This window comes from Carassius auratus, chromosome 30, assembly GCF_003368295.1.
Source record: "Carassius auratus strain Wakin chromosome 30, ASM336829v1, whole genome shotgun sequence".
NCBI lineage: Eukaryota > Metazoa > Chordata > Actinopteri > Cypriniformes > Cyprinidae > Carassius > Carassius auratus.
Window position 1 is genome coordinate 26136117 of NC_039272.1, and position 26863 is coordinate 26162979.

The 26863-nt window shown below is 35.2% G+C and overlaps 1 protein-coding gene across 2 annotated transcripts; it reads left to right on the plus strand.

Moving 5' to 3' along the window:
* Window positions 1-635: 635 nt before the first annotated feature.
* On the plus strand, window positions 636-26379 carry sik2a (salt-inducible kinase 2a). 2 transcript variants are annotated; one of them, XM_026212431.1, is made up of 15 exons: window positions 636-1211; window positions 2637-2753; window positions 3670-3733; window positions 8728-8889; window positions 14472-14596; window positions 15205-15328; window positions 15513-15739; window positions 16538-16690; window positions 17026-17184; window positions 20430-20646; window positions 21746-22009; window positions 23163-23323; window positions 23522-23641; window positions 24272-24366; window positions 24525-26379. In XM_026212431.1, exons 1-15 carry the CDS (start codon window positions 1074-1076, stop codon window positions 24946-24948), a joined length of 2550 nt encoding a protein of 849 aa, XP_026068216.1. In that variant the 5' UTR covers window positions 636-1073; the 3' UTR covers window positions 24949-26379. The 2 variants fall into 2 exon arrangements, with proteins under 2 accessions (XP_026068216.1, XP_026068217.1); XM_026212432.1 differs by lacking the exon at window positions 8728-8889 and having other exon boundaries at window positions 637-1211.
* The last annotated feature ends 484 nt before the right edge of the window (window positions 26380-26863 follow it).

A 26863-nucleotide genomic window follows, 5' to 3' on the forward strand; every position in this document is an offset into this window, starting at 1 on the left:
TTCGTCATCATCATCTATAGTTATGGACACCACGTGTGGTTAGAAACAGCAGTAAGCGTTTTTGACAGCAGAGGTCGCTCTCTGACAACATGCTCAGAGCACTGGGAGCTTAGATGTGCAGATCTACAGATGTTTAAATGTACAAAATAATATTTTAATAAAATACAAAATAATACGCATTTTAAAACATATATTTTGTTTAAATAAATTAAAAAAATATATATATATATATTTTTTTTTTTTTACTTTAAATAGCAATATTTAATGTGTAATCAAAGTTGTTATTCTAAAATACTGCAAAGCCATTTGGTATGCATAATAGACACAATATTATCTGTATATGCATATCTGTATATCAGGGTTCCTTTTCTACACTGCGGTGTCAAATAAACACACAAATAAATAAATAAATTCAAAACGTGAAGCATGCAATGATGTCAGCTATACTTCAAGCACGGACAGAGCTCCCGCTTTATAACGTTATGCCTGTTTTCTTCTTTTCTTTTTCACGCATTAAGCAAAGTCAGTCGTCTATGAAAAATGCATGCAGCACGAATGCATAAAAATCCGTAACGTCACTTATATTCACTTGTGGTACGGTGTCGCGTGCAGGATCTTTTCTAAACAATGAAATGCATTTGGGTTTTCGAAGGTCAGATGTAAGCAATGGAGTTGAAAGTGTTTGTAGAGATTGCAATAGCCACTGATTGACGTACGCAGTGGATAAGGTTGTCTTGGTGACATTCTGGTCGCGAACGTTGGTTGAAGCCGCTTTGTGAGATCCGCCCCTTTATAAAATCCCTTCAGCACTGACGTCAATGCATGTCGAGCGCCAGAACATCATTCCTCATGCCGAGCATCAGATTGGTATGCGCTCTCATTACAGTCATGTAGAGCCCTTATCTGGAAACGAAGACATGTGCAGGAGCCCTTGGCACCCATATGCCCCATTTGCATTTGACTTTTGGCATTAGATACAAAATCATACCTGCCACTTGAATTGCTTTGTATGAGCAGGTGAAGGTGGCCAAATCATCCACACACCTCTTTATCCAGTAGTTCACTAGAAAACTATGGTCATGGCCGCTCAGGACCAAAAGCCGTCGCAGCGAGCTCCGGTTCGCGTGGGATTTTATGATATTGAGCGCACGCTGGGAAAAGGCAATTTTGCAGTTGTGAAGCTGGCGAGACATCGAATCACGAAATCTGAGGTGAGTTGCACAGACACACACGCACACACACGCTCACTCACACAATAGTGTATTCAATTTACATGTGTTTGTGCAATAAAAAAAAAGGAGAAGGAGATTAATCTATCTGTAGAAAACGTTAAGCCTAAATATTTGGAAGTTGTATTTAAGTCTGACGAATATGTGCTAAGTTCTGATATTGTAGTTTTATTTGTATTCACAGTTAATTAATATATTTTTTTAAAGCATTTAAACAGTTTTGTACAAAGACGAAATGTAAAGACTTTTACAATGTCAGGTGGTGTAACTATCAAATTAAAATTATTAAATAAAATATAAAATACTCAGTTACTCAGTAAAATGTTTTAGTTCATAAATAATATGTAAAATCTACATATATAGGCCCTAATTTTATTTTTTATTATTATTTTATTTTGATTTCTTGGGGTTACTCTATTTGAGTTGGACAAAATGTGACTTGAAAGTCAAAATACTTTATGTGAAATTTAAAAGCAAAAAAAAACCCCCTGAAATTATGGGGGTTTTTTTATGTTGGTGTCTCCATACTGACTTTGACTTGCTATGCAGAAATTTGATTATTAAAAATATTAATATTTTACAATGTAATTTCTTCACTGCCAAACTACTTATGATAACATGTTTAATGATTTTAATGAGAATTTTTAAATGTAACTTTGCAACATTTTTAAGACTTATATTTTAATTTAAAAAAAATCAAAAAGAAACATGTTCCTCACAGAAAATGTTTTTTCACGTTTTATAGGAATTGCTTTTTAAATATATTTTTGAATAGCTTAATAGATCAAAACAAAACAAACAACACTGACCTTTGATATCTAGGACACAGTGACAAATTATAAGTGGATTTTTTTTACACGTTCAGATTGTTGTTTATCTAGATGAAGTTCTTGAATTGTGCATTGCATAATGTTTATTTTATTTAAATAACAGGCACAGCTGAATCTGCCCTTTGTTTCTCTGTCATTAGTTTGGATTAGTATTAGCTAATATAATATTGTTGTTGTGCCATGAAAAAGGCCTGTTTACTCTCTGAACTTGAGTTCTAGAATGACTAAGAGCTGCAGTCAAGATCAGTTCAGATAAAACCAAACAAGTTATGAGCTTCCCACCAATTATAACTTAGAGGCAAAAGTGGAACAGCTGTATGAACATTTGCAGTTGCATAATTTTAAAAGGTGTTGTAAAGTAAGACGTGAGAAAGGAAGCAGTCTGGGAGCAATGACTTTCTATTTATTTTTTTTATTTTTTTACTTTATAACTACGACTGTAAAAAATGTCATATGCCTAAGTGGTCTTTTGATTTTTAGAAAGCTCAGTTATTACTGTTTGATTATATTGTTGTTTACTATTGCACTGCAGCTCAGTGGATCAATAAAAAAAATAAACATTTTTGCTGAATTGCAGGTGGCTATTAAGATCATAGACAAGACCCAGCTAGATGCAGTGAACCTGGAGAAGATCTACAGGGAAGTGGAAATCATGAAGTTGCTGGACCATCCTCACATCATCAAGCTTTACCAGGTAAATCATAATCATTAATGTGGGTATTGTGTGTATTTATAATACATTTGTGATAATCCATCAGCTCCCCAGACAAGCAGTTTGAGTTTTCACCTGTATTATCATTTATCCCATGAGACTACTGTTGAATCCAGGAGTTTCATCAGGGTGCTTTATACGGTTAGTCTTGTCATGTTATGTAAGATTTTTAGGTCACTCTGGGCCTGGATGCTGAAAGTATCAACAGCTGCCTGACCTGTGCTGTTATACAACACAAATACAGCAGCAGCAGTCCCGTTATGACTTTTACCAGAGGCAGTTCTCTTATTGTGATCTGTCTGTCTGGTATTAGACATTATACATAGAGTTTTCAAAAAACGGCTAACTGTTCCTTTTGGGAATTTATTAATATATATATAATTTCTTTATTATCATTACTATATGACTTAAATAATAACAATAAATGTAAATTAACAGTAACATCCTAATACATATTATATTATTAAATAATTATCATTGCTACATTCATGTACCACAGTAATATAATATAGTACTCTAGTGTACTTCAGAGTATGATGGCAATGGTACATGTCCAAAAGACAAGGTTATGCTATGATACCTTTGTTAGCGTGTTTAGAGAGGACAGCAGTGTAGAGAAAATAGCTTAGTAAAATATTACACCTATGCTTGTAAATGATATCTATAACGTAGTATTAACTAAGTGTGAATCACTTGTCATCTTCTCATTTGGCTCACACAATAAATGATGTAGCATTGTTTTCTCACATGAAACCAAGTGTGAACACTTGTGACAGGTGAAAATGCTGTCATTGTCTTGTGCTCTTGTGGTGTTTGTGATTTGTGGTATCAATTGCATTGCCATAATCATCCCATAATCATGCAACGAATAATAATTACGTTTCCTCTCTTTCAATAGGTCATGGAGACCAAAAACATGCTCTATCTAGTCACAGAATATGCCAAGAATGGAGAGATATTTGGTGAGTGCAAACAAAAGTTCATTTCATTCTTATCCATATACTGATATACTTATCCATACACCCCAAGCTGTTATGTATTGCGTGAGCAGTGCATACATGCCTGCATTGGATTGAGATCATTGGTCATACCACATTTCTGCATATTTCATCCATCTGAATACTGATTCACTCACTTAAAGCCTAATGGATGAGCTGAGCACATGCTATTTTTTTGTGCTGTGATGATTAGCGGTGTCACCTGTAATGGAAAAAAGGTCCTGGTGGTTTAGATGAGAGCTACGTGACCAAAGAAACAATCATCTCACCCATAACAGCCCCATGCAGTAACGCTTCCGTCATACTTGAAAGACAGTGAATGAGATTTATAGCCTCATTAAGGGACAAAAGGTTGCCTTTGATAAACCAAGTGAGAGAATATGATATGACAGCTGCTGCCAAAAAAGATAATAATTTACAGACACATCCTTGTGACTTTGCTGGTACATTTTCAGTTGTTGTCTTAAAATACTGCTTGTATTTGGCGGCATGTGTGCTGTGTTCTTAGCACACATACGTCAGCCTACTCTTTCTGCCATGTACAGTATGCCTGTATGTGAATATGGAATATTACATTTGCCAGAATGTACTGTATGCAAGTGATCTCACTATGTTGAATACTGTTTCCCAGCAGTATAGGTCACAGACTGTAGGTGCATAATATGTAACTAACCATATAACTGTGCATATTCAGGATAGCAGAATAAGTAGGCCTGAAAGTTTTTAAAGTCCCCTTAAAGTCACTAATTTAATCCCTTAATTTAAAACTTATATTTGGTAATCAAAATGACGTATGAAATTTTATATATATATATATATATATATATATATATATATATATATATATATATATATTTATATACTATACAATTAAAAGACATTTCTTTAAAATGTATTGCACATTTTTTTAATGAGGCAACAACCACAAAATAGATATCATGCTACACAAAATGCTTACTATGTGTATTTTGTTCTAACAGACAGGTAGCAAGTAACATGATTTAGAAACAACAACAAACTCTAGCAAGATGCCATACCACCAAACCTTTCCTTAACATTAACTATATCTCACCTAAATAGCATCAAAAGTATTTTGCAATTCTACATCAACACAAAATTATACCAATTTTCTTTTTTTTTTGGGACTTAAGTATGCAGTAGTCAAAAAAAACGGTAAAAGGATCAATTCTCACTATTAACAAGTTGATTATTAGCATGCATATTGCATATTGGCTGTTTATTAGTACTAATAAAGCACATATTAATGCCTTATTCTGCATGACTATTTTAGATCCCTTAAACCTACCACATACCTAAACATAACAACTACCTTACTAACTATTAATATGCAGCAAATTAAGAGTTTATTGTGGGAAAACTCTTGGTTAATAGCGAATATTTGTTCCCTAATCACCTAATATAAAGTGTACTGTAGGTAGAAACGCTAATGATACGAAAAGCCCAAACTCGCAAGATGACAAGATTGGTTACATGTTTGTGATTGGTTACATCTGTCTTTGGTACACTGCTGTTTTATGAAGAAAATTTTTTAGAAATGGTTGGACTGATGAATCTGAACATGGTTTGTCTTTAAGCATATTGAAAATAACAGACAGACATGATTTGACTTTCACTGCAAGTATAGGGAAATAGTTTTCAATATCTATTGTTGTTGGCATTAAAGGATGATAATTTACATAAAATGCTAAGGTCATGTGATTAAAATACTCAGATAATGTGACAAAAGTGCAACTTAGTACTATTTAAATGCATGTGCTTGACATACCTCATATTAGGTTTTATGTATTAAGCATAAATGTTGCAGTTAAACATTTTGGTCTCCACACAAGTTTATACTAGAAGTTGAATGCTTATTATCTAGACATTCATTTATGATAACGACAAAGTGAAGTTTAGAAACTGCTGTCCAATTCTTCAAGATCTCCAATTCTATCAAGATTGTTTCCACACAGAAAATGTTTCCTTCGATTACAGGCATGTTATTATTTTTCTCCACATGGAGTGTCTTGCAGTTGATCTTTTTATATCTGCTGCTGTTGATAGTTTGTACCTGAGAGGAGGTCGATGACCAATAAGCTCTATGTCACAATTCTCTTTACACACAATTCTACAGAAGTGGAGCAATTAACTGAATCATCCAATAAAGTGATTGTAATTTTAAATTGAACTTTTTTCAGTCTCCTGTTTACTTTCACATGTCTAAAGCTTTTTAATGGTAGATCAGCTCACATTTGTTTTTGTATTGTTTATATATATATATATATATATGGGGTGAAGTTCCATTTTTGTTGCAAGAAGGTTCTAAATTTCACAAATCGTCATGATACAGATTAGATGTTCAGTTGCCTTATACTACCTGCAGGGTGCAAATGATGCATTGTCATATAGTCTGTCCTTAGGGATGTGAAGCCATCTGTCAACTCAATATCATACCATCCCATTCACACTGCCTCTCATTCGCATGCACAGCCCTTCCTTTGAAGCTTCCTACATGTCCCTAACACATGGGCCGTATGACGCACACATGCATACTGTACATGAGCAAGTGGCATCTCCATGCCCTTGTCAAATGATTAACTCAGAGGACTGCTGTTTTATCAGCGCTTGGCTCGCATCTGAAGTAGGCATGGCTGACAGTCAGGTCCTGTTTTGAATGTGTGGTCTGCTGTGGATGACAGGTTGGCCTTTAATTTTTGGAGAGAATGAATATATGCTGCTAGCTTCAGGTTGTTTTTGCTGGATTTGAAATTCATGAAAAGCTGGTAGTTGCATATTTACATCAGTCTGACATGGCAAGCAAACACCTGCTTTGTATGTATGAAAGAGGACATGAGAAAATAATGTGATATTAAAGGAGTCTTATCTTCAGGAATTATATTTCCCGTTATATTTTTACAAACCCAATTCCAAAAAAAATTGGGATACTGTACAAATTGTGAGTAAAAAAGGTATAGAATAGTTTACCATTCTCATAAAATTACATTTTATTCACAATTCATGCTAAATATTGGCTAATTTTGGATTTCATCAGAGCTACACATTCCCAAAAAGATGGGACAGGTAGCAATAAGAGGCTAATGTACTAGAGGCTAAAAAGTTAAATGTACATATAAGGAACAGCTGGAGGACCAATTTGTAACTTATTGGGTCAATTGGCAACATGATTGGGTATAAAAAGAGCCTCTCAGAGTGGCAGTGTCTATCTGAAGTCAAGATGGGCAGAGGATCTCAGAGAAAAAGTGCAAAGAGTTTAAAGTTATCATCATCTACAGTGCATAATATCATAATATCATCCAAAGATTCAGAGAATCTGGAACAATCTCTGTGCGTAAGGGTCAAGGCCGGAAAACCATACTGGATGCCCTTGATCTTCGGGCCCTTAGACGGCACTGCATCACATACAGGAATGATGCTGTAATGGAAATCACAACATAGGCTCAGGAATAATTCCAGAAAACATTGTCAGTGAACACAATCCACCGTGCCATTCGCCGTTGCCTAAAACTCTATAGGTCAAAAAAGAAGCCATATCTAAACATGATCCAGAAGCGCAGTTGTTTTCTTTGGGCCAAGGCTCATTTAAAATGGACTGTGACAAAGTGGAAAACGATTAAAAATGTGAAGTTCTTTTGGAAAACTGGGACGCCATGTCATCCGGACTAAAGAGGACATGGACAACCCAAGTTGTTATCAGGCACCATCAATGCTGAAAGGTATATCCAAGTTCTAGAACAACATATGCTCCCATCCAGACATCGTCTCTTTCAGGGAAGAACTTGCATTTTCCAACATGACAATGGCAGACCACATACTGCATCATTACAACATCATGGGCGTGTAGAAGAAAGATCCGGATACTGAAGTGGCCAGCCGTATTCACCCATAGAAAACATTTGGCACATCATAAAGAGTAAGATGCGACAAAGACGATCTAAGACAGTTAAGCAACTAGACGCCTGTATTAGACAAGAATGGGACAACATTCCTATTCCTAAACTTGAGCAACTTGTCTCCTCAGCTCCCAGACTTTTGCAGACTGTTATAAAAAGAAGAGGGGATGCCACACAGTGGTAAACATGGCCTTGTCCCAACTTTCTTCAGAGGTGTTGATGCCATGAAATTTAAAAACAACTTATTTTCCCCTTAAAATTATACATTTTCTCAATTTAAACATTTGATATATCACCTATGTTGTATTCTGAATAAAATATTCAAATTTGAAATTTCCACATCATTGCATTCTGTTTTTATTAACTATTTTTTTATTCACTAAATCTATTAACTCTGAAATAAAAATTAATTCTAAATAGAAATGTTTAGAAAAATATTAAAAATAAAAATAAAAATTAAAGTAGTCTTGTTTTATTAATTCATAATAAAAAAAAATAAGAATTAACATAAAAAATGCAATTCCATAACTGTATTCGGCATTGATAATGAGATCTATTTCAAATCAACACATTAGAATTATTTCTAAAGGATCATGTCACACTTATGACTAATGACTGCTAAATATTCACCTTTTGCATCACATGCCTAAAAATATTAAAATAGAAAGAAATTCTAATTTTGAAAATATTTTACAATAATACAGTGTTACTAATTTTGATCAAATAAATGCAGAGTATAAGAGACTTTCATTCAAAAGTATTAACAAATCTTACCAACCCTAAACTTTTTAACAGTACTGTATATCTACAAACTTGTAAAAGGTTTTCTTAAAATGGAAATAAATAAACCATGTTTAACAGATTTTGTTTGCTTTGTCCAACGTAGTTTTTAATCAGGACATCTATGAGCAGCACTGTTAAACATATGTTTCCCAGCTCATTGTCACAATCTGCATACCATTTTCATGAAAAATTCATGACTGTGACATGTTGCCTGGATGTGCAGATGAAGACCCAATAACACCTGATCCCTGTCTGGCAACACAGACTACCTGGCCAGCCGTGGGCGGCTCAGTGAAATGGATGCGAGGAGGAAGTTCTGGCAGATCCTCTCAGCGGTGGAGTACTGCCACGAACGCAATATTGTTCACAGAGACCTGAAGGCTGAAAACTTGTTACTGGATGCTCACATGAATATGAAGATAGCAGGTAAGAGATGTACCTTTCCTTCTTGTGAAAGAAAAGCTGAGTGAAAAACATGGTGCTTGTAGTAGACAGCTTATAAGAAAGTGTCAGTGACACCAAGAGGCTTTAAACTTCTTGATGTCAAAATGCTCTCCTCTATCCCAATTTAATATGCAGAAACAATAACCTCATCTTCTAGAGGCATGTAAGCTATGTGACCCTGTCAAAACACTGCTCTGTTTATTTGAGCAGTCTGTAATGTCAACTTATGGCCTAACCAATAGCGTGAGTTTGGGCGGGACTATCTGTAATAAGCTGTTTAGTAGCTGTGGTGTGGGAGTGTTTGGGTAGAAAACAGCTAGTGGCACAGAAATAGCACTTTTCAACTTTTACCTTGAATTTCAAGGGTGAACATTAGCAATGATTAAGCGAATAGAGTCCAACTTGAGAATTTGCCTAAAGTTAGATTGGAGCAAAAATAATTATGTTGGATCTATTACTTATTATAATTCTATATTCTTTTATCTCTGTCTGAGTGTGTGTGTGTGTGTGTGTATAGTACCTGATGTTATTTTAGTATAATTGAAATGTAGCATTTGTTAATATTTTTTAATTACATTATAGAATGTGGCTAATATGAACAAACAATGAACAGTTATATTTTTATTAAAGTAAACAAAGATGAATAAATACCATAAAAACAATGTATTTCTCATTGTTAGTTAATAGAAGTCAATGCATTAACTGACATTAACTAATGGGCCCTTATTGTAAAGTTGAAAAAAATATATATATATTTTAATGTCTGTATAGTTTTTATTAATGTTTATTTCATTTTTATTTTTACATCAAGGTAAAGTAGCTGGTTAAACTTTTAATTTTATGCTTTCACATTTATATAATTTGTGCTTAAAACTGAATGTAGCAACATAACATTTTCGGCTTTATCTTAATATAAAAGGTGTCATTGTCCTTTCCTCACTGCTTCTTGTACATTCCAGAAGTAAAATCAGACCTTTTTCTCACAGTAGCCAAAGACTATCAGGGAAATGTATATTTACTCAGTGATATCAGTGCATTTTAGTTGCACAGTTCATTCCTCAAACACAGACATACACCTAAGTTAGAATGAACTCATGCAGTTTTTATCCAGCACACTGTTCACATAACTGTTTTTATGCTGCACGCCAATGGTGAACTTGCCTTGGGAAATAAATCAATAATGTTACATAATAGTTTTGTGATCACTATTGGATATTTTGAGGAAACGTGATGTATACTAAAGATATACGGTATATCAACCAAATGGTTAAATTGCCAATAGTTAGCCATTTAATTATATTTATCACCCATTAACCATGAATGATTGACCAACTGACAAAAGTGTGACGTCTAAACCCTGCTGACAGACTTGAGATGTCCAGAAAAAATGGGCATTTACAGTTTACCAGTATTATACTAGTATTATATTTACATCAATTATTGGTATTACATCTGCAATAAGCCACCTTGCTTGCTATCATCATTGTCACCTAAATTCCCAGATCTAGACAGATATCTAGACATCTTGCGATGCAAACAGTCCAGTTTGTTTTGTCCTTTTCAATCATGTAATTGTAGTATTGTGATTTAAAGTAATGACTGCGGTACAAAAGACACTGGAGGGATGGAGGATAACAGAGAGGCTTCTAACATGCTGTGCTCTATAAGTACCAGTCACTGCAGAGAACGGAGCCTTGTGCCAGACCATTTGTCTATATTTATGTCATACCAAGCTGAAAGAGAGACACTGAAAATGCATTAAAGGGCGTTGCCATTGTGTCACTCATGCACACAGATAACAGATGTGAGGCGCTTGCCATCAGAGTAGAGGCTTTTTAAGAAACACCTCCATCTTTTAGTTATTTCTAAAAGGGTTTTTCAGTTGGAAATTTGGCTGCAGATGTTACTAGAGTTCACATGCAGTTATGTTTCATTGTTGTAACTTCTTCTCTGATGTCCTTCCAACAGTTAAACTGAGACAATCATCGACTAGAGTAAGAGTAGAAATATAAAATGAATGTAAGGAACATAGCTCAGATCATTTGGTCCGGGAAGAAGTTAATGAGAAACCTCAAATAGGTCATAGTTCAGAGACTTTGCTATCTTGGCAAAAATTGAGATTGAGATTTCTGGGGCCTGTTGCTCATGAAAAATAGAAGACTTATATCTTCTCTTAAAAATTAATATATTACATTAGTTATAGCAGTGCGGGCTGTAAATCATTGAAGACAGCCTGAATTTGAGCTACTGTAAAGCACCAACATTTATGATACCATGATTGGCAGATTTTATTGCTAATGTAATTGTCAGATTTTATTGCTAATGTAATTGTCAGATTTTATTGCTAATGTAATTGACAGATTTTATTGCTAATATAATTGACCCTTCGCAGGGAGTTTGACTTACAGGTGATCTGACCAATCATATCGCATAATCTGCCATTTTTGTGAAGCAAACAAACCAGACAGGAGAGTAGATTAATGTTGGTGAACTTGAACTTGAAACATTCAAACTTTCTGCAGTTGAAACAATAAACCTTCTGATGTTCATTTATGTTTATTTCATGCTGTAAATAGCAGTGTTGGGGAAATTTACTTTTAAAAGTAGTTCAATACTGCGTTACTCCCTAAAAAAGTAACTGATGATGTTACTTAGTTACTTTTTACAGAAAGTAATGCGTTACGTTACTTTTGAAATATGAGCTTGATTGTTTTTAATATAAGAAGTTCTATTCGTAGCAAATGTAAAAGGCCTTTCACACCAAAAAGTGAAATGAATAAACCTCAGGCTGAAGGAAAAGTAAGTTTGCGTAGAACGCAGGAGAAGAAGGTGAATCTACAATGTTATAAAGGTATAAAAAATACAAATACAATGAAGCACAATTCTTAGTTCATCTAAAGTAATTTTTGCTTATTAGTATAGTTGAACTGGATCATCAAAGGTCAGCAGCAAAGAAATTGGTTAATACAATGGGATTAGATACATTCGTGTTATTTAACATATTTAATTATTGCAGGTTTGCATCATATTCTGAGTTTGCATTTCCCTGTTTTAATACATTTTGATGTATATTAAATCTGTTTTGTTTGTTTTCTTCGACTGAGATGAATTGCACATTTCACATTCACATTTAGTCTAGAACTACATCATGTTCACACAGCGCACATAACGCCTTTGTACTTACGATTTATCCCAATATGGGGACAGGAGACATTGTCAGTGAACACATGGCAAAACAAAGTAACTAGCTTTACTTTTTTGAAAAAGTAATGCATTACTTTACTAGTTACTTGAAAAAAAGTAATCTGATAACGTAACTCGCATTACCCCAACACTGGTAAATAGTGAAGAAGAAGAGAGATGATGGTGTTATGTTGGTTATTGCTGTTGTTGTAAATTATTGCTGCTGCTCCTTCTGCCTAGCAAGTACAGGAACCTGCTACTGACAATATATACGCTTATAGGGTGATGATTTGTAAGTTGCCTTTAATTGATTAGCCCTATACTTAAAAAAAACAAACATTTGCAGTTGGTTTGAAAAAATAATAATTGTATGAAGCAGCTTATTTGAGTTTCAGAAATCTCAGTTACCTACATTGAAAATGGCTGCCTGGGAGTGACACCAAGATGGCCACCGAGGGAACTAACTTGCCTTAAAGAAACTTTGCTTCATGACTACCATTTTGAGTCACGTTTTGTTTTTTGTTTTTTTCTATATTCTGTGACATATATTTATATCAAAACATGTGCAAAGTACACATATTTTAATTTGTGCTAAATAAGAAAAGTAAGCGCACCCGTGTTTATTTGTGCAACACATTTCCCACACATCGGTAGCTTCAGTTGCACTTGAAATAAAAATGTTTATGCTTGACATTTATAATAAACGTCATTTATAATGAATTCCACTTTAATTTATGTTTTTTTATACTTATATTTTGCTTTCTTGTTCTAAATAACATCAATTTTAAAAGATTTATGGAAACTAAAATACTTATAAGTGTGTAACTGTTTTATTTACTGTTTTAACATACTGAAAATGCGATATACACTGATGCGACTTTTCTGGGTGTTTTTTTGTTTCTTTTTTCTACCCAGTATGACTTATTCTCCAGAAAATATGTTAAACAGTTTAAACAGTCTTAAACTAATCAAGGTTGTTGTTGTTTTTACTTTTAGAATAGGATTCCTGTATTACGTGCTCATGGACATAAAACATAATATCCTGTTTTATGTTTGCCCTCACAGCAGACAGCCTATGAGTTCATTCTTCCCACCTCCATGCAATCATTAATTTACATCATTCAGTAGTGACGTACATCAATTAATCTTTAAATTACATGGATTACACAATTTAACCTGTCCAATATCTGCCAAGAGTAAAGATCAGGGGAAATGCGTCACCGCTGGTTCTGTATGAGTAGACGCAGACCCTCCCAGAGTCTGTGTGTGGTCAGTCAGTCAGTACCACCTGCTTCAGCCCCGTCACACCATCCAGTCCTGTCACATCACATTCATTTTCTCCTGTTGCTGATTCACTAAAGATTTTTTGCCTGTGAGCTGACACATAGCCAGGAATCCGTTTAGCCATCTGGACAGTTTATGTTCAATTAACTTGTCATATATTGCTCCAATGACCAGATCTGTAAGATTTAATGTAATTAGCTTCGATATTGGATGCATAACACTATTACTTGCTAGGGATTTGAAGAATTCCCTAACACCAAATATTAAATTTTGTAGCATAACTCATCCCAAACCAAGCAAGTGTTCATTTACCAAAAGCAACATTAGCCAAGTATGGTCGCAAGATCCATTAGCAATACAGCTCCATGTTTCCTGAAACCAAATTCTGGAACAACAGCTCTCAACCTGTGGTTAGAAACATAGTTTATTGTTTGTAAAACGTGCGTAGTTTTGCATTGATCAGCACATTTTTGAAGAGTGTGCATGTGCATAAATGCTTAGGGGAACTCTGGAGTATGGCATGAGAGGGAAGCCGCAATGAATCAATCATCAAAAAAAGCAACACAGTGGGGAACAAAAATAGTGAAGTAGTACTCAGATGCCATGTTCAATACAGCAGGATCTCAAATTGTGTTGTTTAGAAATGTGCTAACTAAATAAACCATGTTATAGTAATTTAGAAAAAATGTACACCTTTCTGTTGTTCATGATAATCTGATATTAATTGCAGTCTAATATATTGAGATCAGAAGTTATTACTTAATAATATGTGTGTGTGATGTCATTAACAACAGTCCTATATTGGTGAATAAATCTGGTTCAAACAATAGAAGTGCAACCATGTTGGTTTTTAAGAACAGTCATTAGTAGCTTGTTCATCTCTTTAATAATGCATTGCACAGTGATTAAGCAGCGAGTTATTGTCTTTGTAGGTTAAACACACCCCAGAGCAGCTTATGCATGGGAAAGAGCCCGAGTTTTTCTCAAGGAAAATTTGGAAAATTCAAGGATTTTACTTTTTTTGCCCACAAATGCCAAGCAGGACGTATACGCTAATATGAGTGCTGACATTGACTTTTAATTCACATCTGCTGTAGATTTTGGCTTTGGAAACTTCTTTCGTCCTGGGGAACCCCTGACCACTTGGTGTGGGAGCCCCCCATATGCGGCTCCAGAGGTTTTTGAGGGACAACAGTATGAGGGTCCGCAACTGGACATCTGGGTAAGCTTGGACTCTATCAGATGTCTATGTCATAGTAATATTTTATATATACCATACTACTTGTGTTGTGCTAATACAACACTATTTTTAAATACCATATTCATGTACAATGGTATTTACATTGTTTACAGTAAAATGTTCACTGTATTATAAAATTGGAAAACACATAGATAGATAGATAGATAGATAGATAGATAGATAGATAGATAGATAGATAGATAGATAGATAGATAGATAGATAGATAGATAGATAGATAGATAGATAGATAGATAGATAGATAAGATAAGATAACATGGAATTAATGCAGTAAATGTCCACAAAACCATGGTATTCGAATGAAACTATGTTCACAAAGGCATGACCTCATGGCATTAAACTAATATGGACTGTAGGCAGCTGGCAAAATTCTTGCCATTTGTTGATTCATTTCCTTTCTGTATAATCAGAACAGACAATTGCGTCAACAACGAATGGTAATTAGATTGATTGAAAACATAATTATTATTTCCTGTATTGTGTGTGGGTGGTCCTTTATGCTAGTTCCAAGGCAGACTTTGATATTTATGTATTGATTTTCTGTGTGTGTGTGTGTGTGTGTATCATGCAGAGTATGGGGGTGGTTTTGTACGTGTTAGTGTGTGGTGCTCTTCCATTTGATGGTCCTAGCCTTCCTGTCCTCAGACAGAGGGTCCTGGAGGGCCGTTTCCGCATCCCCTACTTCATGAGTGAGGGTGAGGAGGTCAAAGTAACACAATTATATGACTGTTCATGCATCCTTTAAGTTGTCATGAATAAACAGTGAACAGTGTCAGGGGTTACATGTATGTAATCAGATTTAGAGAAATAATGATAATAGTTCCTGAAGGAAATGTCTTTGCCTTTTGAGCTCATTGCATTCCCTATATCGTCATTCAGACTGTGAGCACCTGATCAGGAAGATGTTGGTTCTAGATCCAGCCAAGCGTTTGTCTCTGAGTCAGATCAAAGAGCATCGCTGGATGGTGCAGGAGGTCCCGTCCCAGCGGCCCGTGCTGTATAGACAGGGTCTGCAGTGTGAGAGCAAATCAGGGTTGGGTGAACACAGCGAGCAGGTGCTCCGACTCATGCACAGTCTGGGCATCGACCAGCAGAAGACTATTGAGGTCAGTTGATCAGCTTTTACTTGACCAGGATTTAAACTGTGTTTAAATTCCAGTTCAGTTTTTGTATCTGAACTGAACTTGAATTAAAGTTGCACACACGATGTAGAGCTGTAATTAAAATTAGAATGTAAGCAAGAATTTGTGTTTTTGTGTGTATGTATATATATAGCTAGATACACAAACACTAGTTTAGCAACACTCTATTATTTTTCTATTCTATCTACTTGTTTTATTTTTATGAAAGAAATGACCCTCTAACACTAGCGTTCTCTCTACTTTTTCTATTCTATCTACTTGTTTTCTTTTATTTATAAAAAAAACCTTGCTACATATACTGCATTACAAAAACGTTATTTGTGCTCTTTTTCTGGTTTTGATTGCTTCTGTTGTCCTCATTTGTAAGTGGCTTTGGATAAAAGCGTCTGCTATATGACTAAATGTAAAGCTACATGTATACTGTAAGTTATTTTGGACAGTATTTACACCTTTTTATAAAAAAACAATAAGGAATAAACCAGGCAATAAACATTAGTCCAAAACAATAGTATTGCTACTTATGTTTTGTCACAAATCTTGTGTTAATCACACTCGTGAGCCAGTTTTTCAATTTCGAAGTCCAGTAATGGTTCGGGCTTTGGGTGTCCAAAAATAATTTCTCCTCTGATTTGCAAATGTGATTATTCTAAAGAACAACCTGTCAGAATATTTTCCAAACGTACTGATAGAAATGTGACATTTGCCAGTGTTCTCTTTCGTTGTCTGTCTTGTTCTTCAAAAACTCTTCTTTTCCTGTCACAGTCTCTTCAGAACAAAAGCTATAACCACTTTGCTGCTATCTACTACCTGCTTGTGGAGCGGTTGAAAGCGCATCGCAGCAGTTTCCCTGTGGAACAGCGTTTGCACGCCAGCCAGCGCCGCCCTAGCACCGTCGCTGAGCAGACTGTTGTCAAGGTAACCCCATCTGTGAAGTCTACCCAGACATATTGAAATGCCGTTGGTATAAAAATGTAAATATTGGAATCATGAGGAACAAAATCTGTAATCCAGCCACCCTTCTTCCAGTTTAACCTCTGTGACCGTAAACCACAGAAACAGGCTTTTGAGACCTTTAATGATCCTTTTTATGGATTCATCAACATATTCATGCAGTATCAGATGGGTAAAACCATGGTACATGACTCCAACTATATGAACCTGGAAAATCAGTTCCAAGATACCAAGATAGCTGCAATTCCATGATATTACCATTGGACTTATTGGTATATGCCTTCATGTTCTTGTTACAGACCATTGCGGTTCCTTCTCAAGCCGGCGTCCCGCCACAGGCAGCACATCACCTGCGTTCACCTGCTCTATTACAGTCCACTACAGACACATTTACCTTCCCACAAACCCCTGCTTCTCCTGATCAGACGCTCATGGAGGAAGACGTGGCCACTCCCAAGGTCAGTTATGTTTCTGATGAAGTGAGTAGCAAAACAAACAGCAAAAAAAGGTTATTAATTAGATTCGAATGGCACAGAAAGAAATCTCTCGTCCTCTTTTCGGGCTTGAGGCAATATTTCGTAAGCTCTGCCTGCGTGTTTTAAATAGCAGCGTTACTCATTGGGGCTGCTGTATGACGGCAATAAGAGCTTTTGTCTGCAGCGTGTGAAGTTCCTCTGCCTGCGTGTCAGCCTGATCTCTTCCTCATTACTCACCCGCAGTATCTCAGCAGCACTTCAGCCTCCTAAAATAACACCTACGTATATATTAATTAACAAAAAACGCTCTTTATGATTTCAGTGCTTGGTGTCACCATTGGTGCTTTGCGTCAGTGTAGGTATCTCAAGCACTTATTGCTTCTCATTCTTAAATGAATGACTCAGACAGAGACAAGGGAATTTATTCTATATCTGAGACCGGGCGATATGACAGTTTGCACTGCATGACACTGGGAATATGTCAACCGGCAGAGATTTTGCTGTACCATGGTAGTGGTAGCTAGTTTGTGTGGCAGTGAGAGTGCTTTATACTTATGAGCAATGACGAAATGTGAAAATATAGAGATGGATGTCGTTTTTGGGGCTTTTAGTCCATGTCTAGTAATTTTGAGGTCACCTATACATCCTAGTATAATTTTTTTAATGACTATTATTGCATTACACAGATTTTTGTCCAGTCAGATTCTCTCTAGAATGAGAATGTCCCTCCTCATAATATCACCTGATACAACGTAGCAAATCTACCTTTATAGCTTTGACATAACTAAGTCTGTTGGCTTTTTATGTCTCTTAATTATATTTTAAATAATTGATTTATTTATTAATACATTATTAATATAATATAATATAATATAATATAATATATAATTTTTCCTGTTTTGTTTTTAAGTCATAATGTGATGTTGTTAATGCACATATGCCAGAAATTAGTTTTGTATAATCACCTTTTTTTTTTTTTTTTTTTTTATTTCTAATGAATTCATTGCATTGTTTAAAATTATTATATATTATCATTATTGTTGTTATTAATGATGATTATATCATATATTTAGTAATTTCATATATATGTGTGTATATATATATATATATATATATATATATATATATATATATATATATATATATATATATATATATATATATACACATACACATATATAAGCTATTAATAGCAGTAATTATAATATAAACTACTATTACAAACTATTTTTAATCAGCACCTGTCTTTTAAAAACACATTTTCACTGCATGCTCTAAAATATTACTATTATTTAACTTTTATACTATTTTATACTATTTAACTTATTTAACTATTATTTAATTTTAATTATTTAATATTTAAATGATTTTGATTAAATGAGACAAAGTACATTTCTTTAAAATATATTCACTGCATTTTCCAAAATATTTTAATTAATTTTTTATAAAAATATAAAAAAATAATTCAACAAATTTCCAGCAAAATTAACTATTATGCCACATACACACCATGATTTAAAATACCGATCATGCTGCTCACCCTCGTTGATCATAGGGAGACAACCTGCATTTTACCTGCCCATCCTGTTATTTGCAGCCTCTTGTTACAGTAACGCCAGCATGTCAGGTTTTCTGCCTGCTCTGTGTTTGGAAATGCCCCTGATGGGCCAGTGATGGGCCACCCATGTGATCAGTGCTGGATGTTCTCTCCACTCGTGAAGAGCGTGACTACAACATTTGTTACCTTGGCTATCGCAAGGCAATCTCCATAGCTACTCTTATTTAATTGACGTGCAGCGTTGACTCATCCTGTGGGGACTCTGCTGTATACATACCAATTTGCCCTCCAACAGGTCATTTTCTGTTCATTTGGTGCTTGCAATACCAAGGTCAAGAGCTCTATTCCGGGGGAACAAACACTTATAAAAGTAGTCCTTAAATGGACTGTGAGTTGTTGTTAAACTGTCTGCCAAATGAATAGATATAAATGTTTGTTTATGAAGAAAGGGACGCGTGATAAGTCATTCATTTAGCCTCAGCGCCTGTGGAACTGAACAGATGGCAACCTAGGGATCTCTTCAAACATGTTGAGGTCACGCTCTCACAAACTTATATCAGCTGACTTATTGTAATTCAGGAAAGCTGCTGGTCGCCTGTGGACATTTAGCAGAGCAACATTACATAATTTGTGATAAATGAAAACGATGGCATTGTCTTCACTCTTAAAAACAAAGGTTACAAAAAGGGTTTTGGCAGTGATGCCTTTGGGGGGAAAAAACACAATATGTTCCCTAAACAACCTTTCAGAGAACATTTCTTAAAAGAAGCAAGTTTTTTTTTTTTTTTGTACTGTACTGTAAAGTACATTTAAGAACAAGTAATCTAAAAGATTCTGTTTTGCACTAGAAAGTTTCCATGGATGGTAACGGTTCTTCATGCCAATGAAACACTGTTATTGTATTAGAATGTAACAGAAAAGAGTATCAATGTTATATGAACAAAAGAGAAGGTAGAATAGAATTACTGATGTATATTTGCTCTACAAATAAATTGTGTTTCTGTCATGACCATTCTCTGTCAGTTTAGCATGGTAGTATACATGGCAATGTTAATGTGTTTGGTCTTGGCAAAATAGATGTTCTATGCTGCTGCGGCAGCTACTGCCAATACCTCCACAGACATGCTGCTGTGAGCTTGTAGGAAATACTGCAAATAAAACATGACATAACATAATATGAAATAACCCCCATTTATAACAAGCATTAACTACCCCATAGCAGATCTAGCAGTGGAGCTGGGGAAGGTGGAGGGTTTCTGAAGCGTGCTACAACTGCTACAGCAAGCACTAGCCAAGTAACTGAATGTTGACTGGAAAGCTTATTGGCTGCTGATGTGAAAAGAAACCCATGAGCTGCGCCATGTGAATAGTGATGTGATTGTATCAGACTGAGTTAAAAAAGTTCACAATAAGATTTATAATTTGCATTTCATATCAACCTTAAATTGTTATTCCCTGATCATCTTACCTATTATATATAAATTTCAAATCATTCTTGTTTGCCTCCTTGGGAATAACTAGTAGTTAAATCCATTGAGTTTCGGCTTTGATTTCCCTTGTCAGTTCTAGAAACAGCGAAACAGTGAAAATGTCCCAAAGACTGCTGAGCTGTTTCAGCCCAAAATAGTTTTGCAAACCGTGTGTGTGTGTGTGTGTATTTATATCTCAGGTGGATGGCTGCTTACTGGACCCACTTCCTCCAGTCGTTGTCCGCAAAGCCAGTGGCTCGCTGCCTAGCAACGTTATGGAGACGTCCATTGATGAGGGCATTGAGGCGGAGGAAGAGCATGCTGTGCCCCTCGCCCCCTTTCATACAGCTCGCTTCAGTCAGCGCCGGCATACGCTGTCTGAGGTCACCAACCAACCTGCTGTGCTGCCCATCACAGGTTAGTACTGCATTTCATAATGTGTGTGATGAGGGCAGGCAATTATAGTCTTTAAGCTTTACACTATATATTTAATATATAGTGTCTTAATTATATATTACCATTTAAAGTTTGATGTCTGTAAGATTTTTGAATTTCTCTGAAAGTCTGATAGGCTCACCAAGGCTGCATTTATTTGATCAGTATACATAATAATACATTTGTAAAAAAAAAAAAATTTGTAAAAACGGTAATATTGTAAAATTTATTCAATTCAAAATAACTATTTTCTATTTTATTATATATTATAAAATGTGATTTAATCCTTTGATTGCTTCAGTCTCACATGATCAGTTCAGAAATCATTTTAATATGCTGATTTGCTGCTCAAGAAACATTTTGAGAAAATTGTGTTATATATTTTTTGTGTGTGCAAAACCTGTATTCTTTGGAATCTTTGATAAATAGAAGGTCCAGAATAACAACATTTGTTTGAAATAGAACATTAAAAAAAAAAATCAAATCTATTACATTTCCATTTTTGTTTAAAATAAAAAATGAAAAAACAATATGCAGTAAAAATGGATTCAGACACATGATCATCTGTATTTATATTTTTGCGAGGAATATTTCACAACTTGGCATCCTAGCTAAACTGCTTACAGTATTTTTCCCGTTGACATTACCAGCTTTTTTTAGCAGGCAGCTTGTGACTCTGATTTTGCTCATGTCGCTTATGTCAAGTTTATTCATAAAGCACATTTCATTAACAAAGGGAATTCAAAGTGCTTTACATAATAAAGAGAAAGACAAAAGTGTTTTGCAAAAATATCCTAAAGATATAAAAATTACAAAAGAAAGAAAAATAAATAAAAGCTTAATTCATACATTGACGGAAAAAAAAACATGTAGTCAGTACAGCAAGGTGAATATTCAGAGAATTTTGTTTATGTTTATGTCTGGACTAGAATGTTTTCAGCAAGGCTTAGTTCTCAGTTACTAAGATTTATGTATTCACCCAGCTCAGTTTTAACTTCCATTTGAGTTTGGACACTGAATAAATATGGTTTCATCCATATTCTTGAGTGAACTTCAGTTCAACAAAAGCTCCTTTCTGCAGGTCTGAACCCGTCCCTCGGCAGCATGGACTCGGACTACAGCATGGGTTCAACTCAAAGTGATTTCAGCTTGCCTGAAGAGAATCCTGCTCTAAAGGATGTATTAAACGCTACACCCGCCAGCCGCACAGCTCCAGTCTTCCTGGGCATGAAGCCCCCTGAGCCCACCCTTCAGCCGCTGAACTCGGAGGGGCAGGGCGCTCATAATCCCTCACTAGTCAGTTTCAGAGAGGGGCGAAGGGCTTCAGACACGTCTCTCACTCAAGGTCAGGATGATTTGTGTTTTCTTGTACAAATCATTTGTCATTTTTGTTTTTCATCAATTACTTTTCTCTCAAACATTTTGTCAGGATTGGCACACCACATTTCTGCATGCAAAATTAATTTGAACTCAACCTTACATTGTTTCTTTCTTCTGTTGAGCACAAAAGACTACCATCAACTGTTAGGTTACCAACATTCTTCACAATTTTATGTTTTAAACTAACAGCCCTTTTTTGAATACATTAGGTTTAAGTGTATTTTAGTTTACCATAAATGATTCTCAGTACAGTACATTTAGCAGCACACTTTAACCGTATAGAGACAATAGAAGTAATTATGAAATTATATTGAAATATGTTTTTAAGTCCTACTTTAAAAAAAAGAAAGAAAACTCTATTAAGTTTAACTTATTGCATTTCATATAAAATGTAAACTATAATTCATATTTGATTAAATTGCAGTTAACATGCAGTTAAGTGTCCAAAAACATTACATTTAGTTTGCACTTAATTCTATTATTTAACAGTATATTCTTTTTTATGATAAGTACTTTTTTTAAGTATTCTAAATTATACTTATTTTTTTTAAATGAAAATACTTTTCAAGTCTTTATTCCTTAAAAAAAAAAATCCGATTTAATGTGTAATTGTAAATTCTTTTTAGTGAACCTTTTGTACCAATTTTGTTCTGATTTCTTTGGCAAAAAGGGGCCTATACAGTTATTACACGGAGGTTATTCTGTTAAATGCAGAATTGAAACAAAATTGTACTATCGTTACCAAACATCAAGACATCACTGGGATGTGTGCTACAAAAGACTAAATCTGTTACCGTATCCATTATCCCTTGTATGTGAATGGAGCACAAAACCTAGCATGACAACTCTTTTAGCCACATGCAGGCATGTATTTGCATGTCGTAATCAATGTTTTGGAAGATTTATTTTTAGCAGATAAAATAACCCTCATTCTAAATTATATCTGACCTTCTGTGAATGACTACTTTTCAAAGCTGTAAATAATCGTAGTGATTCACTCCTGTACTAATTATAGCAGTAGTCAAGACTATGAGTCAGACCACCCCTGCAGCATTCACAGGAATATTTCCACCAGTTCATCTGACTCTAAAGTCTGTTGCATTTATTGAACCCAACAGGTTTAGTGGCATTCAGGCAGCACCTCCAAAACCTGGCCAGAACCAAGGGTTTCCTGGAGCTGAACAAAGCCCAGATAGTGTTAGGAGATGGTGGAGGAGGCGGTAAACCCAGCATCAGTCCCCAGGAGCTCCTAGAGCCTCACCACCCATTCAGCCACCAGGTCTGATAACTATTTGTGCTGTGCTCGGTTTTCTGTTTTTACATTGGATGCATGGGTTTTTGGCCTTTGGATGTGGAATATAAAATGGTAGCAGAATACTTAAAAAAAAGACTGTTTTGTCTTAACTTTTTTTGGTTAGACTTAGAATATGGCAGTTCTCTGTGATTTATTCTGGAATAAAACAAATCAAAATTTCAGGGAGAAGGACGCCAATGTCCAAGTGGAAAAGATACGTTGACGTTTACTGGTAAAATGCACCCTTATCTGCTATCCAGGAGACAGAGTTTGGAGACGCAGTACCTCGCTCAGCGACTACAGGTATACTTAATTATGTGTAAGATTGAACACGATGAAGAAAATGTTGCAATTCTACAAATCTGGTGGAAATCACATATGCCAAATTTCTTGAAATGTACTCTTTGTGTTCATGTTTGTTTTTTATGGATTTAAAAAAAAAAAACTTGTATACCATTTTCAAATTTACTTGGTGTACCCAAGTAAAATAATATTTTCCATATAACATAAATATATGTGAACACGCGTATATTTATATAGTTATTGTTCTAAATAGATTTTTCAAGATAAAGGATATTTTAACTTTTTTCGGATGTTTCTGTTTTTTGGGAGTCACACCACATGACAAATTTATATATGTGTATATATATATATATATATATATATATATATATATATATATATAGCCTATATTTCTTTTTTCTGCCTGTTGGTTAATCACATAATTGAGGACTTCAGAGGACCTCTGATAGCGGACTGCAGGACTAGCTTACTACAAACACTAAATCAAACCATTTATATGTTGTGCAAACAGTTTCATTGGCTGCAGAATCAGCAGAGGCCAATCAACTTGTGCCATGCGTAGTAAATAATGTTATTGTTAGCATGTAAATGAGATTTAATGGATTATGGCTTGTTTTTGTTTTTTTTCAGAGGGCCAGTCAGTTGGCAAGTGGTCTTGGAAGTGGACAGATGTTTTGTAAAGAGGCTGCACCACGAACTTTAGAGCAACAACTCCAGGAGCACAGGTCAGGAACAACTTCCTTCATAATTAGATTAGATTAGATTAAACTTTATTGTCATTATGCACAGTACAGAGCTAATGAAATGCACTTATATATTCCGGAAGTTGTCCTTAAGTTTAAGTTATTATGACACATCTGTTCATTTGTAATCTTCTACGCAGACTGCAGCAGAAGAGGCTCTATCTCCAGAAGCAGTCTCAGGTTCAGGCTTACTTCCACCAGATGCAGCTGGCTGAGGATGTTTACCGCCCTCCCCAGGACAGCAGAGACCCCCAGAACAGCAGCAGTCCCTTATCCAGCCCTCCCTTCACATGGACCCAAACCCTAACCCCTTTTCTGGGGCCTGCCACTTCAACCCTGTCATATGGCCCCAAGCCAGCCCGTTTCCCAGACTGGCCTCCGCCGCCAGACAACTGCACAAACTACACCCCATCTCTCCCTACAGAGCCCCTGTATGCGTGGAGTCCTGCCCAACCAGGTAAAGCAGAAAACCCTTCGACTCAACCTGCACCTGAAACCCCCTTCCTGGACCGTGAGATGATGGAGACCGTGGAGGCCCCACAGGGCTGTGTACTCGTAAACTAAATGTGAATTAAAGCACTCTGAGGCTGGCTCTCAGGCATACAATGTGGCGAAAAACGCCCTCAGGGACGAACAAGACGCCATGGTTTGTGTCACATCTTATAAACCTACAGAACTGTGGTAGACCATTACAGAACTTCATTTCCAGAGATGTTTGTGAGATACGCTCGTGTCCTGAAATATTTTTTGTTTTGTTTTTGTTCTGGTAAGCACAGATTAAATGTAGTGCAGCAACCATAGCGTTTAAATATCAGTATTAAAGCAATATTCCTTTTCCTGTATAATACACTAGAGTTCTATGAGTTTCAGTGTTTTTATAATTAGTTTGTTCCATTTTTTAATTGATCAGTAGCTACTCAAGTTTTCCTTATTAGTATTGTGTGATTTTAAATAATAGATATAATCAACAGAGAAATGTGTAAATATAAGGACTTATTAGGATATAAAAAGAAAAGAAATAATGTTAAAGTCAACATGAAATATCATTGAATCATATTTTTGATGGAGTGATTAATGTCGGAGTGATGAACTTCTGAATGAAAGACAAGAGTCAGACCTGAGTTTAAAACATTGCCACCACTTTACAATAAGGTTCGATTTGTTAAAAAAGTTAATTAGGTCTCATAAATAGCAAGAAAATAAACAACTATGAACGAACAAAAATTTACAGCATTTATCAATCTACATTGATTTTAATTTATGCATATAATAATACTTTTTAACGTCATATTTATGTATCCACAATAATTAGCATTAGTAAGTTCAAGCAAAGTAACCAAATTAACAATAAACAATAGTATATTAATAAATGCTGTAAAATATTACCATTGATTTGTTAGTTCACAATAACTAATGTATGAACTAAGCACTACGTACTAATAATTTAAGTGCTGCAGATATTATGTAATTTTGCAAGCCAACCCAGGCATTATGATTTATTCACACCATGTCAGGATAAACGTAATTACGAGATTCTGATGTAAACATTCACATCCTCTTAGAATTCGTAATGAGGGCTTTGACTTGTACCAACCGACTGCTGCAACACCACACAAAAACAATTAATATGACAACAATTTCAGCTGCAAATTGTAGTGAAGTAACAATATTGGGTAATATTTATGTTTAATAATATTTAATTAAGTAATTCATATAATCAATAATAATTCCACAAGTGTCTAGTAATTACCGTAAATATGACTAAACACAGTCTCTAAAAGCAGACAATCGACTTCAGTGTCATCACCATTAAACTTCTTACAGCCCTTATGGCCTTTATTTAAAAATATTAAATTTATTAAATTTATTTAAAATAAAGTTTCAAAATTTGAGTTGGAATAGTTTGAGGAAGTATAAACAAAAGGCTGTAATAGAGTTTGTGTGTGTGTGTGTGTGTGTGCTCTTGTTTTTGTGACATATCAGGACACAAAATTTTTATTACAGGTATTACAAGGAGAGGGTGACTTATGAGAACATAATCCATGTCCCCATTTTACAAAACGCTTATAAATCATACAGAATTAGTTTTTTTGAGAAAGTAAAAATGCACAAAGTTCCCTGTGAGGGTTAGGGTTAGGTGTAGGGTTGGTGTAGGGTGATAGAATATACATTTTGTACAGTATAAAAACCATTACGCCTATGGGATGAATCCACTTTCACAAAAACAAGTGTGTGGGTGTGGGTGTGGTCAATGTCATGTTTATTTGCCCTAACCACCTGTGTAGTCCCATTAAGCCACTTGTTAGCAACCACCTTTTTCAAGACATCTAAAAGCTTATAAAAAATTATTGGTAGTGTATTACTTAATTTTAATGTATAATATGCTTGTGTGAACCACAAAACTTATTTCAAGCACTGACTTTGTGATAAGAAGTCTGGGTTCTAGGACTGATTCCTGCAGCACTATTGTAAAGTGTTA

Excerpts from the sequence above, each read along its gene's own strand:
- sik2a (XM_026212431.1), top strand. The coding sequence starts at position 1,074 with ATGGTCATGGCCGCTCAGGACCAAAAGCCGTCGCAGCGAGCTCCGGTT. Across the intron at positions 15,329-15,512 it reads CCCCTACTTCATGAGTGAGG|ACTGTGAGCACCTGATCAGG; the intron begins GTGAGGAGGTCA and ends ATCGTCATTCAG. Across the intron at positions 22,010-23,162 it reads AGACACGTCTCTCACTCAAG|GTTTAGTGGCATTCAGGCAG; the intron begins GTCAGGATGATT and ends TGAACCCAACAG.